Source organism: Linepithema humile, chromosome 1 (genome assembly GCF_040581485.1).
Source record: "Linepithema humile isolate Giens D197 chromosome 1, Lhum_UNIL_v1.0, whole genome shotgun sequence".
Taxonomy (NCBI): domain Eukaryota; kingdom Metazoa; phylum Arthropoda; class Insecta; order Hymenoptera; family Formicidae; genus Linepithema; species Linepithema humile.
The window spans coordinates 44,839,516-44,865,181 of NC_090128.1; the positions used below are offsets into that span (position 1 = coordinate 44,839,516).

Genomic DNA, 25,666 nt, shown 5'->3' on the forward strand with positions numbered 1-25,666 from the left:
GTAACCGCGGCGCAGGAATGATTATCGTTACATTACTAGGAACATCCTGAACGTCGTAATCCGGTACGTCATCCAGATCCTCTACATTGAGGTTATTACGACCACATCTAATGATGAATTGTATGCAATCGATTATTAGCTTTTTTGATGACCTCCACATAATCGCACACGAACATTTTGGGATAGATTGCCGGGCGAGATATGACGACGTATAAGTTACATTGTCACGAGTTATCGTGGCTTTGTGTCACGTAATAAATGTTGACAGAAATGGTTAGATGAATACACGATTGTATGCATGTATGTTGAAGTTCGTTAATTTTGTAACAAAAGCAAACTTAATGCGGCTTAATATACATTTAAATGTAAGATTTGATAGAACACTCTGTGCTTTTATCAGTATTTTTTTATTCAGAAGATCCTCACAATATTTAAATTACAGAAAAATTCCTAGTCTTCTAATATAATCGAGTTGTATTACAATGCCATTTTACGATGTTAATATAAAATAAGTTTAATTTGTACTAGCACGATTTTGGATACAATTCCATTTCATAAACATGATTTGTAACTCTGCTTTTTTTAAGAAAACTTAATACTGTTATTTACTGTTACAGTTTGCCCAATTAATCTAATTTGGAAAATTTAAAAATTTGAAATAAATTATGTGTTGAAAAAATTATAGCAAGTATAAATTCAACTTTATTGTTTAAAAAAACAAATTTTATTTAAACTTTTTTTGAGTATATAAAGAAACTGAATAATATAAGAATAAAATATCGGAATGTCTGTATCTGTAAATTTCAATCTGTAGATATTACATCTTAAAATTTAGTGTAACAGCTATATCAATGACAGTTTCTTGTCGATACATCTTGATAAAATTAGTAGAGAATAATGAGATAATCTTGTAAAAATAGAAAGGTTTGTGTATTGAATATTTGTTTGAAATACACTGAATGAAACTATCGCCTGCCTCTCCCTCTACCTCGACCACCTCTGCCACCTCTCCCGCCCCTGGCACCACGTCCTCTGCCACGTGCCGCACCTGCACGCAAATAATAATTAATATATATTATAATATATATTATAATATATAGATAACTATATATATATACCTCTTGCAGCTTCCTTCTTTTTAGCTTTAGCTTTTGGTGTATCGTCTATCAGCAAGGTTTCCAAAGGAAGAGAATCGGGTAGAATGTAGTATCTAATATTATTTCCACGTACACTTAGAGTTTCTAGCTGTATGGGATCGCGATTCTTTATTGTCATTTTCACTGTTTTTAAATGTGTGTTCATTGCCACATCAACACCTATAAAAAAATAAAAATTGAATTCTTGTTCCTTAATAATAATTAGTATCAATGTTCAGTTGATGTTATTAACCACTTCCAATTAATAATAATTGGTATAATTTTGTTACTATAATAATTATTAAAACTTTAAAATTATATATTAAGCTAATCATTAATCTAGACATTTGTGTGTGTACTTGTTTGTATACCACAAATAAACCTCAATTTAACCTAAAATTTGTATCACATACCTGTAATCGTACCAGTAACTTGAGTCCCATTTTTCAATTCTATCGTTACAGTCTCGTGACTGAGTTTCATCAAAAATCTGTACACAAAAAGACGTTAATTTTTTCGAAAAATAAAGTTTTTGCATGAAAGTGTTTGATGTATAGGTTAAGTACAAGAACAGTTTGTATATATTCAGATATTTTCACAGATAAGTTGCTATTTTTTTTTAAATTTAATTTTTTTATAATATCTTGTTTAATTCTGTAATCTTTTGAATATATTTTACGTACCTTACTAGCTTCATAATGCCGCTAGATTTACTATTTAATATCGGGTGAATAACGCTGCCGGCGAAATAACATCACCTCTATAGTAGAGGCTCTACTTCAGTTACGCGCTACAATCGGCGCTGCGTTCGGTAAACCATATTGAATGACGCGTCTAAGCGTTCCAAAATGCACAGAAATATCACTAATTGTAAATAAAATTTTCACACATTAGAAATATTAAAAAAATAACATAAAAAGTATATAGATTTATATATAAACTATAAATTTTTTAATAATAAATAATAATACAATTTTTGCTAAATTTTTTTGCTGCAAGGTTTTCATCAGATGCTTATCAAATTTATAACAAAAATATAAAAAGAAAATTTTTCATTTTTTTTATTATTTCTTATATTAGGCATAACTAAAACAGTATTATAGTAGAGTTCATCATATATGTACAAGATAATAACAATCAAACGTACTAATGACTTTAGTCTTGTCAAAAAATATATTAAAAAAATTACACAGTTATACAATGTTCGTGCGCTTTTGTGTTGATTTGCTTCAAGATAGTTGCCATTCTTCCACCTGAACCTACATCAAATGTTCGCGGAAAGGCTGTTCCCTCAGGTCTGTTGTATAGCATCTGCATAGTCTGCTCCCATCTCACAGGTGACACAATTTGTTTCGGTAAGTGTTTCATAATTAATGTCTTACTGTGATAAGCATGCCCCTTGTAATTAGAGTAGACTTGACATCTTGGTTCATCCAGTGTCAATGAGTGAAGCATTTTACCAAAAGATTTGAGTGCGGGTTCCATCAGTTTTGTGTGAAATGCTCCTGACACAGGCAATCTGGTTAGCTTGCGAAGTCCGTACTTATCTGCATTTTTTTCTATGTACTCGAGAGCTTGAATATTTCCGGCCAGTATCTTTGACTGAGTATAAAGATACACTGCTACCCTAAAAAAGTATAATTCTCTTAATAGTTGAAATGATATCTTAATTATTTATAAATGCATGAAGTGATTCTTACTCGCAAACTGGCTGCTCTATACCATTATCTCGCGCCCAATTCTGAGCATTCTTGCATATTTCCGATATTCTAGCTTGCGGAGTACAGTAAACTGATAGCATTCCTTGAGGCAATTTCTCAGAGGCGTGTTGCATAGCCGCACCTCTGACAGAGACTAATCTAATGCCATCTTCATAAGATAAAACTCCTGAGAAGATTAAAGCAGTCAGTTCTCCTACACTATAGCCTGCAGCTGCTTTACACGTCTCAAATACTTTTGGTCTTTCTTCGCGGAGCTTCTCCAATGCAGCCAATGAAGTCACCACTGTGGCAGGCTGGTTGAACCTTGTCAAGTTCAGCTTCTCCTCGGGACCCTTCAAACATAGCTTCAACAAATCATAGTCCAGAATCTCGTTGGCTATCTCGAACAATTCTCTGGCCTGAGGAAATTGCAAATATTTTTTAACTGCGCCGACTTTGATGGTACCTTGTCCTGGAAAAAGCACAACACTAGTTTCTAACGGATTGATCTTTGGTTTCACAGCTTTCTCTTCCTCGACGGAAGTTGGGACGCCGACTGGATAAGGGCTCGTCGCCCAATTCGTGTCCTTGGCATCGTCGTATGTTGCTGCTTCTTTTACAAGACGAGCAACGTTCTCCTCGCCGGAAGGAATCCCAGTGTCGCTCGTGAAAGATTTATTTTGCGATTCGTCTAAGTTCGATTGATTATCCTTCTCATCTTTCGTGACAGTGGAATCGGAGAATTGAGTTATCCGGCTTGAGGTTAACAAACGAGACAGGCAAGGAACGGTTTTACTGGATAGAGTTCGTCGAAGCATCGCTACCGACGAAAACATGCTGACATGCTAATTCAAAATATGTAATTTGAACTACGCTTTATTTGTACTATCAGTTTGCGTTTGTTTATTACTAATTTTGAGGTTATAAATTGTGACCACAGTGTGATCACCACACGTGTCGTAGCTGTTTATATGTCAATAGCTCGCATTTCAATAGCTCGCACTTTGACACTTCGCATTTCGATAGCTCGCACTTCGATAGCTCGCACTTCAATAGCTCGCGCTTCAATACTAAAATTACACATTATTTCAACACAACTGGATACATAATGTATTTTTGCAAAAAAAAACATGATATATTTTTGCAATGTAACTTGCAAATGTATTCTTTTATATCTACGAAATTTTAATACTTTGTCAACAGGGAATATGCGCTGATATTTTAGCCTACAACGAGTAAATTTAGCCGCGCACATACTAAAAAGGAAAATTATGCGTTCTTTTAATAGATTTATATCCATATAGATGTGTAGTTTTACGCATCTCATCGACAGAACATTAATACTTTATCAAATTCTATTATTCTATTATTGCACAATCTATTGTTAAGTTACATTTTTTGCAGACTTGTTAAATTTCTAACTAAAAGTTTGCTAACATTATTTTAAATATAATAATTCTATTGCTTTTATTATTTTTTTGTTTTGCTAATAAAATTTGCAACAGACACTGTAACTTAATCTACGATTTATAAGTTTGTAATTTTTCAATATTATTTTGTAACTTTGTGATCGGTATGTATTTTTTATTAAAAATTAAAAGTAATTTTAACTTTTAAATAGTAAAATACTGCTAATTTGTTAATTTGTTAAATACTGTCTAATATATGTTAATTAAATATGTAATTTAAAAATATTATTTAAAAATATATGTGAAAGTAATATTATTTACAGATAAACTTCCTTTCAAGCTATCTTTGTTAATAGATGGCACAAGGCTACCGACGCTAATAGTTATCGTTGTAAATACATTTCAAGTTCATACTTTTCTGATTATTCTATTCCGTCACAATCTGTGATTTATAGTAAGTAAACCAGGGTATGGTGTCAATGATATTGTTGCAAAATAATTATACTGTTTCATTTCATGCACACAGATGTTTAAAATTAGATTACAGTAATTGATCTATAAATAACAGTAATAATGATCGTATTGTAATATAATATACAGATATAATATACAAAAAATCCTTAATTTTTAAGCATCTAAGAGAACCGATACACAAATCATAAGGATTTCAATTTTTAATTCTAATATTTACGAATCCACTTCTTTCACTTAAGAAATCATTGCCGTTTTTCAATGTCAATACGTTCACAAAGTAGCACGAGGACAAAGCGCACTTATCGCGGGCTAATTGTCGACGCAGAGGGAAAGAGGAGTCATCGTACACCAATGATTGTCACGGATTACTTGCCAAATTATCCCCTCTCTACGAAACAGGAGCACGCACCTTCCAAGGGACGAGCGGGGCGTAGAAAGTGTCGCCGTGCTAAAATAAAAGCGAAACAACGCGAAGTTCGCGAGAGTGACGAGCCCGCGGCGCGCCGAAGGGTGGCTTTTTTTTGCAGTACCTGTGAATGTATCGAAGAGCGGGCAGCGTATCGCAGGTACCGCATCGCAGGTACCCTTTCGAACGACCGGACTGTATCGTGGAAAAAAGAAATAGTGAAAAAATTTTTTACGAGAAGTTATCTTTACAAAATTTCTCGTGCAGTGAGTTTTAAAATTTTTAAACTGTTGAATTTGGCTATAAAAAATTCTTTGTGTGCCAAAAAATAGGATTTTAGGCACTTTGCATCAATGACTTTTTTGTTGTAAAGTTTGTCTTTTATCCTTTGTGAAAAAAATGTGATTTAGTCAAACATGAGACATGTGTGTAACAATATGAGACATTTTGTAAATTATTATTATTTTTCTTGTTTTATCTTTCTTGTTGATAATAAAAATTATAAGTAAAGAAGTATTTTTTAAATGTATAATTCTATATATTAGCTAAGTTGTTCTGACGCAATTTTAAGATTCGTATGACATTTAGTTTCGCCACAAATACCGATTGATACTAGCCAAACCGTTTGTTGTATCTTACGATGACCTGTTTCTTCACTCGGTATATATATTCAATCCGCTAAATATATCCTATTGAAAATTAAATTAACTAAATCATTTTATCAGTTTCTCACTCTTTCGTATCGCAATATTTGAAAGACAATAAAAAGTATCATATATAATCCACAAATTTGATGTCAAAATAAAAACAACAGATACGACGAAGAAAAGAAATTGACAAAAAAATAATTTTTAATTGTTTATTAAGCTAATTTTGTAATTTGAATGCAATAAATTTATTTAATGCATCCGGTTTTTTTAATGACCCTTATTTATAGGTTTGAAGTAAACATATATTAAAAACCATCATGTGGGACGACGATCCTGCGCCGTGGGATACTGAGGAATCTGCCCCCGAAGCAGCCGCTGAGGGTGCTGCAGAAGGTGCGCCTGCCGAAGGAGCTGCGCCTGAAAAGCCGGTCCTAAAATTGGAAAAGATCGAGCCACCCCATTACAATCATCACTGGGTTCGACCACTGTTCCTCAACTACGCGTATCTTTACGATTATAGGTGAGCCGATCGTTTACAATTGATACAATCAAAACAAAAAATAGAAAGTAAAATCGCAATATTAATTAAGTTGAGTCAGATTAAAAACATTTTTAAGAAATAAAGAATAATTAGAAACGATTCTTTTTCAAGAAAATTCTTCGTTATTTGATAAAATAAGGTAATAATTTTGCTTAAAAAAATGTAACTTTAAGTATTATAAGGATATTTTTATTGTTTTAATACTCATATAAAAGAATTAAAATTGAAAAATTACAAAATTGCAATAGCGATTGATTATTTATTTCTCAATATTCGATCTCTAAATAATCTTTTCTACTTAATAGGAAGAATTATTACGACGACGTGATCGATTACTTAAATCATAGGCAGAAAGGTTTATACCGCGAGCCGCCTAGAGCTCAGGAATGGGCGGAAAGAGCCTTGAGGACTTATGATCAAAAGAACATTGACAAGAGTTTTAAGAAATCGGCCGATATGAAGTACATCACTGACATGGACCTTAAGTGCAGACATTACAGCTACCATACTCGCGCCTATTATAGTTTGAAGTATCAGAAGATTCTGTGAATTCATCATCCGTTTTGTTAAAAGCTGTTAAAAGGCAGTCATCAAAACAATTTAAATTTCACGTATTTTTGCGTACGTATATCGTCATGTGGAGCATCTTTGTCAATATTCATGTTTTAATTCCTTTTTTTTTTAATTGAATCGGATACACATCATTTCTATTGTCATTTTTACGCAACTCGGTAATTTTTATTAGATATTTTCTATAAATTAGTCTTATGTAGATAGTATTGTTATTTCTATGTGATTGATAACATTGAAAATTGATAACGCATATGATAACGTATTGGAGCAAACCATGTGATATAGTGATATATTTATGTATTTAATCGGTATATGTATATTTAGCATTGGAAACCGGCATTGTAAAATACACTTTTACATTTGAACGTCAAAAATTGCTTTTTTGGAAATGTAATAATCAATTTTATTTCTAATTTCCAGGAAAAAATTATAGAATTTTTAATTAATACAGAGTCTTTTAACGTACATGTTTTCTATAATTTTATTTAACACTTAATATTTATTAAATACATAACACTATTCATTTATTAAAGTACACGATTTTAACTAACAATAACGAATTGTTTTTACAGAACATTTTAACAGAATATCAGAAAAACGCCGCGTAACTAAATAAATAAGATTAATGATTCTAATAATTAAATAAAATAATGAGAACCTAATTATTAGAAAATATCTTCACAATATTTCATATAATATTTTTATGGTATTAATGATGATAAAATATACAGGACATTCTAGATCTATTAACAAGTATAATAGGAATAAATTCTTGAATTAATTTAAAGGTAATGGTTTTTTTACAAAACCATCAATAATGTTTAACAGTCGTCAAAAATCAAGAAATTTAGAAGTTAATCTATAAAAGATATAAAAGCATACCTTTTACTTAATTTTAAACGACCTAAACTTAGATTTTAATTTAAGCGTCAATTATAAAGATATTTAATGTCATAAAAATAAAGCTGAAATTCTTTGAATTTTAAGAAAATCTTTCAGATTAAAATATTTTTCAATAGAATGTTTTTATAAACATTGTAGCATTTAATAAGAAATAATCCTTAACTTTTAAAACGAAACACTCTTCTTTCTTTTCAAAAATTTCCTCTTTATCGGCTGCATCACGAGAGTTTCCAGCGGATCGGAAATCTCACTGGTGTCGATCAAGGAATTGATTCTGCGCTGTCTCCCAATCTGAGCAGCAGGTTGAACAGCTTCCGATTCCTCAATCGCTACTTTTGGCCACTTCATCAGAAAAGTCTTAGGCTTTGACTTTTCTGGAACCAAATCCGTATTTGCGATCTTACGCGTTCTGTCGAGTCTCTGCGTCAGCGACATCGTCTGCTCGTCTTCGTTCTGGTTGTCGAACTTGGTCGCATGTCGCTGGAATGCCATTCCAGCGGCCTCCAATGTGGTCTTAGCCTTCTCGATCTCAGCATTCAGGTCGATCACGTCGAAGATGCGATCCTACAAGAAAGTAAAACCCTCTGATATGATAAACATATTTATACTGTATATATACAATTTAAAAAAATAGAATTAAATTATTAAGATTTTACGTAAAATAAGATTCTCATAACAAGTCTTATTTGTATCTGATTTTCAACAGCAAGTTACTGGTTTATTTCTTTATTCAATTCAACCTGCATGTCTCGTCTTTTGCGTCTCAATTCCATCAGATCCTCCTCAAACGCAGCAGCCGCGCGTTCCTTAAAACGTCGATGCGTTGTCACGAAATCATCCTCGTAAGGATCCTCTTGAACAGGTCGACCACGTCCGTCGACCAAGAATTCCAAATCATCGTAGTAATCGTCGCGATTTCCCGACAAATTACGTGAACCTAAAATGTTAGTAGGATGTTAAAATTGTTAAAATAATAATCGTATATAATTTTTGCTACAACTCTTCAAGTTAAGGATAAGTGATAAGTATATAATTTGTGTTATTTTATAGTTAATGAAATATACAAGATGTATACAATTTGTTTAATAACGTTAAGTAAATTTATCTTAATTCAAAACATATTTTAGTAATTTTCCCCAAATTTCCGTTTATCAGTTTTGCTTACTTTGTAAAACAAATTCTCTTACCTGCAATTTCTACGCAGCTAGAAGAAAATCTCGTGCATGCGGGAGACGGAAAAGGAAACATCAAGATACGCGACAAATAAAAAATGTGTGACTAATAAAGGGAACAGAAGAAAATATGTGGAAGAAGAAAATACAGAAGAAAAATACACACACTTGATTACACAAGTACTTTCCGAAAAAAGTTTTCAAATAAGATTTATTCATATAAGAAAAAGAAATACATAGCAAATTTGGCAAAAGTTTCGTGGATTTGTGCTTTCTTGTGAAGTCGTATGCTGAAGAGTTTACATTACAGAATTTGCTCTCGAATAATAGAAAATAATGGAAATAATAATTTCAAGAAAATATAACAGAATGTGCGACTCTTTTCATAGTTGCGCTAGCAACGAATTTTTGATAAAAATATTCTCTGATGCATCTAAAATGTAACTATCGTTCGTTAGGAACAATCAACACTTAAGTTCTCTCGATTTGCACTCGAGGAACAAAGAAGCGAAAGAGTATCACGATGCGAGGAATATCGTTCGAAAGTACATTAAATTTTGAGCAATATAACTGATCAATCAAATCAACCAACGTCTTTTACAAAATCAATTAGAGATAAAAATAATGACAACTAAAAGAGAATTTATAAACTTCGATTGTAATCAAGAATACCTTCTAAAAAAATTGCAAGTAATTTAATTCTTAATATTTCATAAAGCTAAATATGATTGATTAAATGTTCTCGAAAGATGCACCTCACACATTAACATATTAATATATTTATAATTATAGAATTACGCGAAATGAACGTACGCGCTAAATAAATGACGGGATACATTATCATCAATGAAATAATATTACATTAATGAAATAGCGTACGCTCTTTTCGCGAATAAATCAGCGATAACGCAATTGCACAGACACCGTCAAGAACGCAAATGCGATGTAATGGTTTACACATCAAAAATATTTTATATGTCGAAGTACAACAGTGTCTTACAGCAAACCGAAACTCAACAATCGTCGTACTGTGCACTGCGATCAGAAATTGAAAGAGAATCCAATAAAAAAATTACTACGATGCTGATTTTATGATATAATCGTTATCAAATTACATAATCTTAGTAGCTTTTTAATTAAAAATTAAAATATTTAATAAATAGAAGTTCTTTTTTACTGCTTTTTTCAGGGATTAACAATTTTCGTCAAACGATTTCTATAAAATCTTCAGCGCATCTGCTATAAAACACCGTCACACATTGCGCATCTGCTATAAAACACCGTCGTGAGAATTAAGGTAAATCGTAAGGTTCTCTTCGTCTAGAAGTTGACGTGCTTCTCCGCGCGTTCAGCGCTGCGCATCGTCACCTTCTTACTGACGGTCGACTGTCGAACGACATCGGCGTCAGCCGTCGTAGCAGTTTCGTTCACCAACGCTCTAAGGGCCGCTGCCCGGCGTTCCCTCTTAGCTTGTCTATCGGCGAGCTCCTCCATCTCCGACTCGAGATCGTGGAGGCGCGCTTTCGTCTGCTTGGCTCGGCTGGCAGCGGCACTGGCTGGTATCAGGTCGTCGTCCTCGTTGATCAGCTTGGTCCACCTGGCGAACGCGGGCTTGCTCTCGTCGCCAATCTCGTCGAAGAGCCTTGAGCGTCTCTTGAACGTCTTCTCGGCCTCCTCGATCGCCGACTTGGCGCCCTTCCGAGCGGTCACCGCGTTCTCCAGCAGCTCGCTGGCGCTCTTCTTGGCTTGGCTCGCGGAGGTCGCAGCTTCGAGTTCCTCCTCAAGGCCCATCGCCGCCACCCGGGCGCGGAAGCGACGCGTCGTCGCCGCTACCTCCTCCGCGAAGTCATCGCCCACCCTACGACGCGCCGAGATGCGCTGTCCACGGCTGTCGTAGACGGTGTCCTCGTCTTCGGGAGTTAGCGGGAAATCGGGCTGGGACGATGGTTGGGAGGCGCGGTTACGGGGGTCGAGGTCGAGGTCAAGGTCGCGGCCGAGGGAGCCGGTGCGGGGACCGGAGAGGTCGCGTGTGCCTGCAAAAACCGACATCAGAAAAGAGCGTTGATTTGTGCGAATGGGACGGGCGATGATGGGCGCGATGGCGATGGACACGTCGTCGAGAAACGGTGTCGAGCGATCATAGTTGCGCGAACTTCGAGCGAAAAATGGAGATTGATGAAAGATGATGATGATGAATGGATTGATAAGAAGGGAAGACAGAGAACCTCGGCGAGGTCGCGAATTAATTGAATCAGCTACAAATTGCGCAATTTAAAAACGTAATTCGTTCAACATTCTATTATTATGGTCAAATGTATATGTTTATGTACTTGAATTTTATAATATGTATACTTAAAAGAGAAATCAATTATAACCAGTGGTGGTACCGAGAGAGAGAGAGAGAGGGAGAACAATATTTTTTCGTAAATGTCTTTATTTAAAATAGTGTGATTTTCACATTATGTAGATAGATATTTAAATTATAAATCGGGATATTTAAAAGTGATTTGATTGATCTTCTTCTGCAAAATTAAGGACTCCATTTTCCGCACTGGTTATAATTTAGCCTAAGAATCTAAAAAAATGCAACTTGACGTCAAATGCAACAACAGCATAAATGCATGATCCGGAAGTCCGCAATGTGCACGTTATAAACTACTAAATATTGGTTACAATTATTTTTAAATATGAAGGAAGAGCCTAATTAACAAAATAAATATATTGCAATAAATTACGGATTATAAAATAATCATCTATTATATTTTGTAAAATAACGAAATGTAAAATAGAAATCAAAAAGTTCTGATAAAATTATTGCTTGCGAATTTTTGTGTAAGAAAGTCGGTTACATTTTATGCTTTTCTACTTACAACTCGGCATTAGCCAAGTGAATTTTAGTCGTTTGATCAAAAATAAATTCGGATGCGCATCGCTTGAACAATCTGGCACATTTACAAAATCCCATCAGTACGCTGGACCATACTAATAAACGAACAGTTGCATGTAACATCAAGTATGACGCTCATTTTCATCCTCCGCATTACACGTGCGTCGTTACAGCTGTGATGTCAAGAACATACAGGGTGTCCCAAATAAATACAAATAACTGCAGCAGGTAATATTTTATCCCAGCAAAGAAATTTAAGATGCCAGTTTAATTATTCAAAACTCAAAACTTTTATTGAATGTTTAAAATTTTTATTATAAATTTGAATATTGCATATAATTTGTTAAAATTATTAAAAAATTTTTCTACAGATCCATGTTTTCTAAAAATACATAAATTTATTATTGTTAAGAATATTCTTAACACCGTGACTCGAAAAGTTATAACAATCACGTATCTCGATTCTCACATTTTCGTTGTAGAAGAATCAAATTAAATAATAAAATGCTAGCACATTGTTTTCAGAGAAACATCCTGTAGGATCCAGACTCACGCACTCTGCTACCGTACAATCGCTATAGATGCAATGCTAATTTATTTATGCAGCAATAACAATGCTTGTTTTTCGTGCTGTTACGCGAAAATGTAAATTTATTTGCGCGGTAACTGCGCGATCACTGTCAATTTTATTGCATATTTTATTGCAACAGGACACGCAACACCTTTCATAAATCGCCTCACCGTGTCTGTGTCGGTGTGAGATATGGATACATGTGAGTGTTCATGCGTGTAGATGTCCGGGAGTCAACAGCGAAGCTTCGCGACGTGTCAAAGTCTGATGAAACGACCCACGAGAAGCTGGCACGTTGCAACCGCCGATCCTGTTGATGATCGTCGTAGCAAGCGCAACGCAATGTACAGTAATCACACCAAGACTTTTGTCAAAGTCACGTGTACTTGGGAAACCAAACGTTTATTTAACAAGATGATACATCGAATAGCGGATCAAGAGACACAATCAAGAGACTAACTACAGACGGCAGGCAAAACAGTAAGGATCGGTTCACGCAAAAAAAAAATAACAAAGAAAAAGTGTTAGAATGTGAAGACTTCGTTTGCTGATTACCAGGACCACAAGTTTCAATCATGTTGTTAGCAAGAAAAGAAAAGACCGGCAAAAATGTCCAACTATCTGTATTTTCCATAAAATTTCTTGCTACATTTTTTCTTTATAACATTTCTATAAATTTCGTCTATAAATCCTTTTACACAAATCTTTAATAAATTAATTCGTAATGCAAAGATAATGCACAATGGTATATATTTTGGATCAATTATTAAATTCATATCCGATAATAAATATGTGTTACATATCAGAATTTTGTGTGGGAATCCTAATGGAGTTAAATAACGATGTGTGGTTCACTTCTATCCGGAATTGTTAAATAAAATAGTATTTTCCGTATCATTTTCTCTCTGTTACAGACCTCCCTTAACGGTGACAAATCCTGATTTGCAACGATTTTCCATTCACATCCTAATCTCGAGCTCCGCGTCGCGATTCCTTCGATCACTGAAACTGATCAAGGGATCCGCGATGCCGAGTCGAATAATCACAATTGACAATACCTCGCCGGGAGGTAGATCGATCATGCGAGTCGTGGGAGTTTTTGGAGCGTGGAGCGGGATTGGAGTAGCGGGGGGGGGGGATAAGAGTTTCTTTCAAGTGTTTGATTTGCAAAAACGAATCTATTCAGCGAGCCTCGTCGACAATCTCTCGAGGAGGGTCTGGGAAGTCTTTTTTACAACACTCCTTCAAAACCACTTTGGAAAACGACTGAACAGGTTACCGATGTCGCTACGGCGCGCCGCGATCTCGTCGGCCAGAGAGTTTCTCTGCTCCGGGAACAACGGCCGCGCGCTGTACTTCCGGTCTAGGTGGTCGACCATGGGCTTGTAATAGGACTCGCCCTTGTCGTAGTTGCTGCCGTAGATAAACGTGCGCGGCCTGCTAAGGATTGGCCTCGACATCTCGATTAGGCTGCCTCTTCGTTATCTGCAAAATAGACGTACACTATTCTGCACTGTGATCTTTCGTACAAGATAATCGAAAGGTCTTAAGAAGAAATGTGAATTGTATAGTAGCTTAAGCATAAGCGTATATCGGGAAAAACAAGCAAGAGTAAAATAAAGCAATTGAAAATAATAATTCGTTACAAGAATGCATGAAGAATTACATATAGCGCTCTGTAAGAAAAATAAAAACTAGAATATATAATAAATTATTATGTGCGAAGCATCATTATATTACATTACACAACAGAGAGCTCTAATTCCGACGCGTGAGCGAATGTTTCTGTTATGTGCCACCCACGTGGAGGATGCAAATGTTGAAAATTATCGTTAATTCGAGGCACGTGGCAGCGTCCGCATTTCCCAGACACCTATGTGTCCTCCACGTGGCTTTCTCAGATGCGCATTATACCACGTGTAACAAAAGTCCGACGCGTTCTTTCTCGTCGGTTCGGTTCGTCATCGACGGCAAACTGGAGCGAGCGGCTGTACGCCGGTCGAAAATAGCCCGCGTCTAATTTGGTGCCCGTGAACTGAACTGGCACGGCGCGCACGAGGCCCGGGCTGCAGCCTCTCTGAATACGAGGCGTGAATCCCTGAATGTCTACTCTTTCTCTTTTTTTTTTACATGCTAAGAATCACAGAATCACGGTCCAACATGTGATTTTAATGTTGCAGTGATTTTAATCGTCACGTTTTCGGTTTCTAAATTAGAGCACTCAAAGCGGCACGATCTAGAATGCGCGTTGTCCGTTATCGTTAATTAATTTTGTTTATTTTGACTTTTTTATCAGCGTATGTTATCGTTAGATTAATAAACTTTGATTAAATCTTTCAATGTCTATAAATTGAACTCATCTGAGAGATAAAATCATAAAAATGTTTTGCTCAAACTTTTTGTCACTATTTTATTAAAATTTCACTCTTTCACTTATTTTTATTTGGTAATTGAATTTCATAGAAAGCATGTAAATAATCTATATGAGAAATATTGATGTGCAAAGTTTTAATTATCAAAGAAATTATTGCACAAATTATTCGCTACATCACAATAATCATCTCAATACAGACATTTATTCGGTAATGATTTAGATTTTCTGCTTGTGTCTTTCAACATGTCGCCTAATTGCGGCGTCGTATTGAAGATTAATGTTCCTCGGTCCGCCTACATCTTTTGTTTCGAAATTATTTTTAAGTCGAGGGGCTGCAACCGTAACAACGTAAGAGATGCGTACGTTATCGCACATGTAGGCTAATGAATGCTATACACATAAGCCAATTTATTTTCGTCGACTATTAAATTACTGAGACTACTAAGCGGAGAATATCTCTAGACAAATTAATAGCGCACTGCGCGTCGAATTGAGGGCTAAATTCTCGCAATTCCAAGAAGTCAATTATGCAGAAAGATTTAATTGCAGATTTGATTGATATTCATTTGCAGATTTCAAAAAAGTTCATACAACTAATTCGAACTTGTCAGTTTTATTGTCCAATTTAGTTGTGTGAATAAAGTTAACTGATTTCAATTTGCGTGACAATCATCTGATACTCAAAAACAAGAATTATTTTATTCTCAATTTCAAATTCTGATATTACGCGAATATTTTCAACGCTTTATTCCAACATCTGCATTACGACATTGATGAAAGCAACGGATAATATGTCACCCTGTCATGGAACTGTTTTGACAGCTGATCACCGGTGATTTATTTATTTATTTATTTCACGGGCACAACAAGGGAGACGTCTTTCTGCTGGTACGTATACCATCGGATCATCGACACAAGTATAGCCAATAATAACGATCGTTCGAAATAAGTGTTACATCTCGCGCGTCGACGCGTTGGAAATAAATTCGCAGCTCGAAATAAACAGCAAAAGTGACATCGACGCGAGTATCATCTCAATAGAGTACGCATTTCCGTTGAACCGCACGTGCCAAAAAGCGAACAAACTATAGACCGACTTCTTTTGATTATATCGTTCGTTCGGCTTAATTGGCGTGTACGTGTCTGGCGCGCGTCCGCTTGGAAAGTAGCTATGATTTAGGACGGATCGGCTCATTACTCAATCATTCGTTCATGCATTCTCTTACTATACGCAATATATAGCTATCATACTTGTACGTTCCAAATCACTGATTCAAATCATTCAGGCAAGTCGTATATGCGACATATAAACAATGGCTCCTATATCTGATTTTAATACAAAACAAAATAAAACTATACTTTAAAATAAAAATTGAAGATTGATTGCAATAATAATTAAATATTATGACAGATTGCGTAATAAAAATTCTAAAATTTATTTCAAAGCAGAGAATGAAAAATATAATCTATTGTTATATTAATTGTTAATACATATAGAACTTTTTGATCCCAATAACAAATAAACGTGTAACGCAATAAAAAACGTTACAAATAAAATTGAAATAGCTGCGTGCCATGCATTTAACGTAGCAAATAACAATAAAAATATAGCGAAATAGAACACAAAAAGACAAATTTGTTAACAATATTAATAAATCATATTCAGATATCTATTATAGTGTAGCATAAAAATCTACACTAAATACTTTGATACTGTAATGAAGAAAATATAATATTAAAAATACTAATTTTTTAAACACTTATAATAATAATATAAATTAATTGAATATTTATATGTAATTAATAATTAATACTTCTTTGTTAATTCTAATTTGTAAAAGCACAGTTCAGTTGGCCGCAAATGATCAGAAGCACTTCACACTTTCGACTAACAACAAGACTATACGATCACAAGCAGTAGTAGAATTACGACGGTATTAACTGACAAACACGGCGTACGAAAAATTTGGCCCACACTACTAGTAGGACGATGCTGAGCAATGAATTATTCTACTTAAATAATGTTGCTTTACGCGCTACTATGTAGAAAGCATCAGGAATAGTGAAACAGATCAGCGTCAGACCAGACACATCGCACACAAATGCGGTAATGAATTACTCATAGCGAATATAATGCCAACTGTTTTAGATTCTGACTCACAGCAAACGTTAGATCTTCGCGTACGTTATTTAACTACGAATTCTAGAGCCGGTGACTTAAATAAATCGCGCAATTGCGCCGCGTCCTCGTGTCAATTCGCGCGGGGTATCGGATGTCCGCACATATCGAGAATCGCCCAGAGAAACACAAGTTTCGCTGCCAGCAGTAAGGATTTAATAGTCTTGTAAATAAACTCTTAATGAAATATCCGCTATTTTAGATCTATTATTAACTTTCTCTCTCACTCGATAGAACTTTGAACGCTGCTAACTGTACAGTTTCAAGACATTTAATTTTTACTCAAATATTAGTATTTTATGAGATAATAATTTCCAGCATTGAATATATTCTCTGGAAGAAATTTATCAGTTAGTTATTTAATTAACGCAATATTACAAAGTATGCCATTATGCAAAATCGAATTTTTACTCAGTGACTCTCATGGTGTCAAACCGCGTTCGTTTTCTCTCGTTGCGTAAGCTCGCCAAATTTAGCTGGTAAACGGCGCTTAAAAACCGTGATATCGATTACAAAATAATCGACATTATAGTTTTATTATAAAATAGTTTATATAAGAAATGGTAGTTAATTTTAATGTACTATTAACTTCTGATTTAATTATTTATATGTTAAATTTTGTATTATTAGTATTAATATTTGTATTTTAAATTAATTATATTAACACAAGCAGACACAATTTTATTGTAAAAGAATCATCTCACTGCTTCAGAAAAGAAATAAAAAATATTAATAATGCACAAAGTTATGATTAAAATTGATGTAACATTAATTTGTGATTGTACTCGCGTAAACATTGTACATATTTGTAAAAATATTATATTTAGCTTAGATATATGTGATGAAATACGTGTAGTTCAATTACGAAGCAATTCAATCGTGTGATTATGATTTCATCATATTGATTATGATAGATAATATCTTTCAGCACTTCATTAACGATGCCAACTATTAACGATGATTAAGAATGCAAATGGCATACGATGAATACTTTGCTAATTTCGGTCACTATACAACTAGATATATCGCTTCATCTTATCGTAATTAAACTCTGTTATGTATGCAATAAAATATATATATAATAAACAATTAATCAAACCATCTGTTAATTAAATTTCCCACAGAAACAATTTTCAAACTCGACTCGAATATACGCAGGATACTTTACAGCAAAGTAAAATCCGTATACTTCCAAATTTATCAAAAATTTATGAAAAAATTGTATAAAGAAATGTTTTTCAATTTTTACAAATTAAATTTATTTTTCCAAAATAAAGCCCTTGGTTTTCTATAACGCTTTTTTAATTTTTTATTTGGAAAATGTTAAATTTCAATACTTGAGGTGTATACAAAAATCGCAATAATAATACAAGATAAAAATTCCACGAAACAATTCCATAAAAATCCACGTATTAAAAAAATTTTTTTAACACGTTACGATGCGAAAATTACGTAAAATAAAAAATTTGCGATAGGTTTTCGCGACGAGATCAATATCCGCACATTATCAGCGACTTATACACCGTATGATAATTAATCGGCGGCGATAAAAGCGATCAATTTTTTTCCTCGGATTAAGCGCAGCACGAAAATTGGGACGTTCTTACCTAAAACAATCGTTACGAGGTATTATTCCTCAGGGTGCTGTTTCCTCGGAAGTAGCGGCGCAACTCCCACGGCCGTCGCGACGCCCGAATTATTTCCCACTCTTTGCGACCATGCTTTATCCCTACTTATTCACCTTCCGTTAGTTCAGACGATCATGCGGAACTGTGTGGATACCCGGTAAAATCGATGCATACCGAGTGGCCGATACTTGCGCTTGGGAATCCATTTTTCGCGAAACTGAATAAATTATTCGCTTCAGAAATGTTTATTGCTTACGGTACGCAAATGCTTCATCGCGCCCATGATTTTTCTTAATGTGCTGCCATCTCGCTATAAATACTTCAACGCGATAAGACATCTGCGGCCGGAGGTAACAAACATTTTTGAAAATATCTATCGATAATTGATCGATCGATTTTAACTAGCAAATAGTTTGCAATTGTTTCAAAATTTCGCGCTGACAAACAAGCACTTACTTATGCTGCCACCACCGGGAAAAGTTTTTCCGGATTCTCATTTATGGGTTGGCATAGTAACCGCGTGGTAGGAACTCATGTAAACAAATATGATTTGCAGCCGTCTTTTATTGTTTGTAATTTTTTTCTCGATATTAGCAAGTGCATTCGACGTGAATAATGAAGTGCGCGAATACAAGAAGCCGATCTTGTGTAAATACAATGAGTATTTCGATACGGTTTCTTTATCTTGCTTACAATGCAACATCAGTAAACATCATGTGCCGGCCGAAAATGGCAAGTTTATTAATCTCTTTTTCTGGAGATTTATTTATTTTATGTTCACGTGTTTCTCGGATTTTTTTAGGTTTGCAGTGTAAGTGCGATCAGTTCAGCAAAATGATCAGCTTTGAGAACGGCAATCCACGTTGCTCCCCTTGCGATCATAATATGATCCCAACTGTTGATGGAACAAATTGCATCTTGAAAACAAAGCGCAATTGTTCCTTAAATGAAATAAGAGGTAATCCAATAAGCATTCTTACAATAGATAATCAATAATTTAATGTAATTAGTAAAAATTGAGTTTTTTAATTCGTGTTAAAATACAATTTTTTATAATTAAAATAAAAATTAAGTATAACAAATGAGCTATAATATTCAAACATTAAACAATTTTATTTTGTGACTAGTTATAATTTTATTTTTATGATGTTAGATTAATAAAATTAAACTTTATTAGAGCAAATATTTTAAATATTATTTTCAAATTTTATTTGTTTTTATTCCGTTCTTATTCTATTATTCTTTAATTAACTTAAATTTTTTAATTAAAATTGATATAATTAGACTAAAAAAAAATTTATTTCAAGAGCACTTTATCTTTCTTATGTTTCTTGAAATAAAATTTACTATTTTTATTATTTATTTTTTTAATCAAATTTATTCTTATTTACAGTGGATAGAAATATAAATGGCATGATATTAGATAATGTACTGTGTGTACCATGTGTCCCAAACACATATCCATCTTCTAATTTTTCCAAATGTTTACCATGCGACCGTGAACATTATGGTCATATTAATTGTATGTGTTCAGATTCAACGCATGTAAGATTACAGAATTTTTGCCTAGATAGGGAGGATGTTATTGATTGGCCAAATATCAGAAATACTTACTTGGTAAAGTTTCAAAGCCAAAATATAGACAGTTACTACTTAAGAATTGAACTGCAAGTAGCAGTGTATTTCTGCAAGGTATACAAAAAAATTGCAAACTTCCTTAAAAATATTAGTAATAGGTCTGTGAAAATATTAGTAATAATTCTAATAGCTTAGAGTGAGAAGCATTATATTATGAAGTGATTATAATAATATAAATCTTAATTACTTCTTTCAGAGAAAAGACAAGATAGCATGTGAACATTTGTCAAATATATGTGCTTTGACTCTTTACACTAACGATATAGCTTGTATGCTTTTTAAGCATTCACCCATAGCACCAGTATGGCTGTTTTACAGTAAAAGCGATATTATGGCGTTAAAGAATGATACCAAAATATCTCAGAGATATAGCCTCAAAAAAGAAGATGAGGTATGATATAAAAACAGGCATTCAACAATTGCAACTATCTGTAATTTCTCTTATAAATTTCAGACAAGTACCCTCAATTTTGCAGTCGTAAGATTTGCATTGAACGGTGAATTTTTATCTATCGGCAGTTCGACTCTACCTTGTCAACTTCTGAATAGCATGAGGTTTGGTGTAAACTACAGCAAAAAGTGCAACATCAACACTGCTGAATTATTGAATACACGTGTAGAATTACTATCTCCTTATTTAGTGTTTAGTCAGAATAATAAAACTTTTATACATCCACTGCCTGTAATTGTTAAGTCAACGGATCAAGTAAGAGATCAGGTAAGCACATTGCATTTTAATAAAAATAATAGTACTAACGACATTGTAACGAGAAATGTGTTTTTTGCTTCATATATATAGAATATTGAGGAGCTCTGGCAGCAGCAGCTGGTGCGCAAGTTCTTCCTAGTCGACAATATAAGCGGTTCGATGGCTGTGCCAGATTTTATGTCCGACAAATTCAAGAAGACAGAACTCAGCATGCTTCGGTACATGAAATCTCTGACTGTCTTGTAAGTCGTTCGCAGCGCTTATAGCTCTCTTTCTACGTATCATCGGAAAGGCAAAGTTAAAAATTCTTCTTTCAGAGTAAACGTCCTGAACGGAGAAGACCATGGTAAAATCTTCGCGCCTTTTTTAATCGTAGAATACGATGAACTGACAGATCCAAATCTTATCACTGATTCTGTCATTACAATAGATTATAAAGTTACATTTATATTGAAGGATAATAATATAGATTATAACTTTCAGGTAAAAATCATAATCGGTAAAACTTTGACGGAATATTCACTTAATAATATTTTACTTTTCTTTTAAATATTAAAAATGTGTATTTTAGGTAACCATAAAAGTTCTTATAGGAATAGCTCTGATACTTTCCTGTATCAAGGCATTTAGTTATGCTCTACTAAATTACGGCAATGGTTTTAACACTTCTACTGTATTATGGTTTATAATCTATGGGATGGGTGCAGTTGGTGACGCGATCACTTTCGTATGCATTATTATGTGTGTATACTTATTCGTTTTTTACAAAGGCCAAACTATACCGTATATTTTACTTCCCGACGGAGAGAGCGAAAAAAATATCCGTATATACATGACGGTAGCATTCTCCTTTAAAGTAAGTAGATTAGCGCGATATTCATTTGCAATTCGTAAAAACTTAATGATTCTAATATTTTGCAGAAAATTTAATAAATTCATAATATTCTTGTTATGTTAATCTGTACTTTTTCTGTTTTGTTTTAATTCAGATCGTGGAAATGTTAGCATTTGTTTATCAACATTGGGACTTGAATATATTTTTTATCGACTGGGAGCAGCCGAAAACGATACGAAATCAACTGATTTACGATTCCCCGCATACTTCTTTGCGGAAATTATATTCCAATAGATTTCCGAGAAATGAGAGATCTGCAAAAATAACATCGGACATGATCATCGTGTCCAAACGAAAGAGAAGATCGCGCCAAACGGTCAGCAACGCAAGCCCGAATGAAGCGTCGAAATCTTCCTCGAGCGATAGTTGTACACCAAATTTTTCTTCTATTTGTTCGATTGCGAGATCTCCTTTAGAGGAGTCAAGTGAACATAGCCATGCGCATAATTCTCCGATTAGTATTTGGAGAACTTACTTCATCGCGAATGAATGGTACAAATTGCAAACTAAAAGAAAGATAAACGTAGCCTTACAATCGATTTACACTCTATTTATTTTGCAGGTCAGTTACATAAAAAAATTTGTAATATAATAAGTTAATCAAATAATTATACTCATATCGTTTTAGATGTTCGATTTGGAATTATGGAAGTCGACGGTACCGGAATGGACCACTGCAGACAAATCTTCCGATGTGGAGAATAATTTCATACTACAATATGCGATTTATACGTTCGTGTACGTGTCCGTATATTTCGCACAATGGTTATTCCACGTTATGTTTTACGAGAGGTACATCAAAAACAGATTGCAGGAGTTTGTTGATCTATGCTCGATCGCAAATATCAGTGTGTTCTTGGTGCAAAAGTATTATGGTTTTTACATTCATGGGAGGTAATTTGTAAATAAATGTGGCCTGTGCAAAATTAAATAAGAGATAATTATATATAATTATTAATTTTTTTAATAGATCAATACACGGTTTTGCGGATACCGATCTTCCTACTTTGATAAATAACCTAAAGAAGGAGGAAGATAACTTATGCGCACACAGAGGCCTAGTACCTGGTACAACCACGCAAACTTTTATAATATCGTTCAACCAGTCGTTTAAATCTTTATACGACGAGCTTACGAAGCAAAATGTATGTTGTTCGCGAAAAAGTTAATATCTTATTAATTTTCATGACACTACAAATTAAACATTTTAATAATTTTCAGGAAAGCACAGTAATTTTCAACACAAGTAATGCATCTTCCAAAAATTTGAAACAATTATTTGAAACCAAATCAAAAATAAGATTGTTTTTAATGCAATTTCTAGATCATTGCTCGGAAAGTGAAGATTATGTAATCAAAGAGCAACATATATTAGAAAAACTATGCGACATTCATTTTTCAGATATAAAAAATAGATCTTCCAAAGATAAATCCATCTTCTACATTGGTAATATGAAATTGATCTTTACAAACTTAATAATAAAAAATTAGAATATTGTCATATATTTTAAAAATATAATTTGATTGCAGATAACAATTATTCCTTCAAGAGAATGGTATTTTACGGAAACGAGTGGTTATTGGCGACATTTGAGATTACTATGTTTGCGTTCTTTTTGGTAATATTCAACTCGTGCACTTTCGCTTGCACAGGAACAGTAATTGTATCGCAATTGTTCCTGTTAATCATCAGATTCCTTGTTAAGAGAAATCTTTGTAAGAAATCATTATTGGATGACAGATTCCTAATGTAACATAAGGATCATTAATGAACAATTATAACAATTTAACCCAATATCAACTGATATATATTATTTGTTACCTCAAAATTCTTTATTGCTAAAAAAATTTTTTTCACAGTAATATATAACTTTTGTCAAAATAATTTTACATTTAATTTCATTGAACGTATAATTTACAGTTGTCATTCTTTGAAAAATTAATAGTAATTTCTTGAATTCATATATTTCTGATTATATTTTCTGAATTTAACATTTAAATCAAAGAGCAACACAAATTTTGTTAGATAAAGCTTTATACTTTCACTATTTTTAATTTATTGATTTTCTTCATAAGAATAACTTAGATAAAATATTGAGATATTTAAATGCTTTATAGGATGATTTTTATATTCTAATTTTTATTTTCATGACTTACGTCATGTCGTAACATAGTTTTTACAGTAATATTTCTACTATTTTTATATATTATTATATAGTATTGATCTCTATTGAATGTTAATGATGACCATCTCCGTGATGACCATCTTCATGATGTCCATGACCCGAATAGTCAATCCCGAAATATTGTTCAACAGCTATGGTTATCAAAAATGCTGGTATGCCTATTTTCCAGCCTCTGGTTAAAGTTACTAACCCACGCCTAAAAGATGATTGAGTTGTTTGATAGCGCCACACATAATTTCTCAACCAGGGATCCTTCAATCCTTTTTTGGCTAACTCTTCCTGAACGCGTTTCAATTCTGGCACATTCTCCACGTTATAAATATCAGGGCTAGGTATTTTATATGGTTGATGTCCATGACCTCCCATTTTCTGTAAAAAATATATATTACATATTAATATAATTTTGTATGTCAAATCTCTAATAGATTTTTGTAACATTGTGATACTATACTATTCAATGATTGTCTCATTCTTGTTTTTAAAAAATAATAGAGGTTAATTTTTGTGACTGTTGGTTCTATGAGTAGTTAAAAAATATAAATAATAAGATATATAAAAAAAAAAAATATCTTAAGATATTATTATCAAGAAGCATTTATTAAATGTAAATTACATAACTTACCTATCTCGAAGTAAATGACTTTATACTTCTACTAAACACTTATACGTTTATACGCCATCTTTAAGAAAGTGCGTATTCATGCGTAATGGTAACTAACCATGGCTGCGTTCCGAAATTCACTGCCAGTACTGAAAATCTACAAAATACGTGACGTAAACTATAGATTTTCAGTACTGGTAGTAAATTTCGGAACACAGCCCAAAGCAGTGGTATATAATTTGTATCCAATAGAAAGATTTATTTTCTAATGACAAAAATATTCACTTTTTTATTGAAAAAAAGACATCAATTGAGAATATGTGATCGAAAATCGTTAAAATATATCCAAATCTTTTTGTATATACTCTTATGTGCCTATGCAAGTTTATGTGAATGCACCCTTAGGCTGGTATTACATTTATAAGATAAAAAGTTTGTCGGACGTATCGATTGGTTGTTGGATAGAAAGTTTCTAAAATTCTGATAGAAATTCTATATATTCTCTATTCAACAACCAATCGATATGTCTGACAAACTTTTTGTCGACTGTAATACCCTTTGACTATAGAAACCTTTGACTATAGAAACCTGGACTGCTAGTCTCCGCCCCTTTGCCTATCTTCGCAATGCTAAAGAGATGTAGGGTGTTTACGATAATTCAAGTTCGAGTTATAGCGTTTTCGATTATACAGGATTTGAACGACCCAGGGTTGGTTAATGACGTCATTGCAACCTCTCCACCAATGAAAGACTTGCATTTATAGTAAAATAGTGATTGATCAACCCTGGGTCGTTCAAATCCTGTATAATCGAAAACGCTATTAGTTTCACTAGGACCGACAATGAGATATACATAGGGTGTTTACGATAATTCAAGTTCAAGTTAGTTTCACTAGGACCGAAAAATGAGATAGACATAACCATCTAGAACCTTTATGATTTATGACAACTCGACGCTGTCTTGTATTGCTTGAGTTAAATTCATTGAATTTGTTGAGTTTATAGAGCAAATTTTATTGTATTAGGTCCTTGAA

At 33.7% G+C, this 25,666-nt stretch overlaps 7 protein-coding genes across 12 annotated transcripts; 2 read left to right on the top strand and 5 right to left on the bottom strand.

Moving 5' to 3' along the window:
* Positions 1–388: 388 nt before the first annotated feature.
* Positions 389–1,969, bottom strand: SmD1 (small ribonucleoprotein particle protein SmD1). Its single transcript, XM_012378351.2, has 4 exons — positions 1,820–1,969; positions 1,550–1,626; positions 1,119–1,316; positions 389–1,048 (listed from the first exon to the last, which is right to left on the bottom strand). Exons 1-4 carry the CDS (start codon positions 1,831–1,833, stop codon positions 966–968), a joined length of 372 nt encoding a protein of 123 aa, XP_012233774.1. The 5' UTR covers positions 1,834–1,969; the 3' UTR covers positions 389–965.
* Positions 1,970–2,173: 204 nt separating this feature from the next.
* Positions 2,174–3,807, bottom strand: beg (malonyl-CoA-acyl carrier protein transacylase beg). The gene is made up of 2 exons (XM_012378339.2): positions 2,837–3,807; positions 2,174–2,763 (listed from the first exon to the last, which is right to left on the bottom strand). Exons 1-2 carry the CDS (start codon positions 3,670–3,672, stop codon positions 2,322–2,324), a joined length of 1,278 nt encoding a protein of 425 aa, XP_012233762.1. The 5' UTR covers positions 3,673–3,807; the 3' UTR covers positions 2,174–2,321.
* On the top strand, positions 3,791–7,191 carry fln (flightin). 4 transcript variants are annotated; one of them, XM_012378541.2, is made up of 3 exons: positions 3,791–5,391; positions 6,063–6,295; positions 6,622–7,191. In XM_012378541.2, the coding sequence occupies exons 2-3, from the start codon at positions 6,093–6,095 to the stop codon at positions 6,863–6,865; spliced, it is 447 nt and encodes a 148-aa protein (XP_012233964.1). In that variant the 5' UTR covers positions 3,791–5,391; positions 6,063–6,092; the 3' UTR covers positions 6,866–7,191. The 4 variants fall into 4 exon arrangements, with proteins under 4 accessions (XP_012233964.1, XP_012233946.1, XP_012233955.1 ...); XM_012378523.2 differs by having other exon boundaries at positions 3,791–5,299; XM_012378532.2 differs by having other exon boundaries at positions 3,791–5,285; positions 6,622–7,189.
* A 7-nt stretch (positions 7,192–7,198) lies between these two features.
* On the bottom strand, positions 7,199–8,986 carry LOC105678747 (uncharacterized). Its single transcript, XM_067351576.1, has 2 exons — positions 8,533–8,986; positions 7,199–8,356 (listed from the first exon to the last, which is right to left on the bottom strand). The coding sequence occupies exons 1-2, from the start codon at positions 8,563–8,565 to the stop codon at positions 7,958–7,960; spliced, it is 432 nt and encodes a 143-aa protein (XP_067207677.1). The 5' UTR covers positions 8,566–8,986; the 3' UTR covers positions 7,199–7,957.
* Positions 8,987–9,132: 146 nt separating this feature from the next.
* Positions 9,133–18,737, bottom strand: LOC105678775 (uncharacterized). 3 transcript variants are annotated; one of them, XM_012378398.2, is made up of 3 exons: positions 18,583–18,737; positions 13,702–13,907; positions 9,133–10,997 (listed from the first exon to the last, which is right to left on the bottom strand). In XM_012378398.2, exons 2-3 carry the CDS (start codon positions 13,880–13,882, stop codon positions 10,285–10,287), a joined length of 894 nt encoding a protein of 297 aa, XP_012233821.1. In that variant the 5' UTR covers positions 13,883–13,907; positions 18,583–18,737; the 3' UTR covers positions 9,133–10,284. The 3 variants fall into 3 exon arrangements, with proteins under 3 accessions (XP_012233821.1, XP_012233832.1, XP_067206409.1); XM_012378409.2 differs by lacking the exon at positions 18,583–18,737 and adding an exon at positions 16,830–16,932; XM_067350308.1 differs by lacking the exon at positions 18,583–18,737 and adding an exon at positions 16,611–16,736.
* Positions 18,738–18,930: 193 nt separating this feature from the next.
* On the top strand, positions 18,931–23,640 carry LOC105678769 (meckelin). The gene is made up of 13 exons (XM_012378383.2): positions 18,931–19,335; positions 19,406–19,561; positions 19,997–20,295; positions 20,438–20,632; positions 20,696–20,959; positions 21,041–21,192; positions 21,268–21,433; positions 21,522–21,806; positions 21,940–22,407; positions 22,474–22,739; positions 22,816–22,990; positions 23,067–23,292; positions 23,376–23,640. The coding sequence occupies exons 1-13, from the start codon at positions 19,149–19,151 to the stop codon at positions 23,597–23,599; spliced, it is 3,063 nt and encodes a 1,020-aa protein (XP_012233806.1). The 5' UTR covers positions 18,931–19,148; the 3' UTR covers positions 23,600–23,640.
* Positions 23,641–24,082: 442 nt separating this feature from the next.
* On the bottom strand, positions 24,083–24,397 carry ND-B12 (NADH dehydrogenase [ubiquinone] 1 beta subcomplex subunit 3). Its single transcript, XM_012378421.2, has one exon. The coding sequence runs from the start codon at positions 24,395–24,397 to the stop codon at positions 24,083–24,085; it is 315 nt and encodes a 104-aa protein (XP_012233844.1).
* Positions 24,398–25,666: the final 1,269 nt, after the last annotated feature.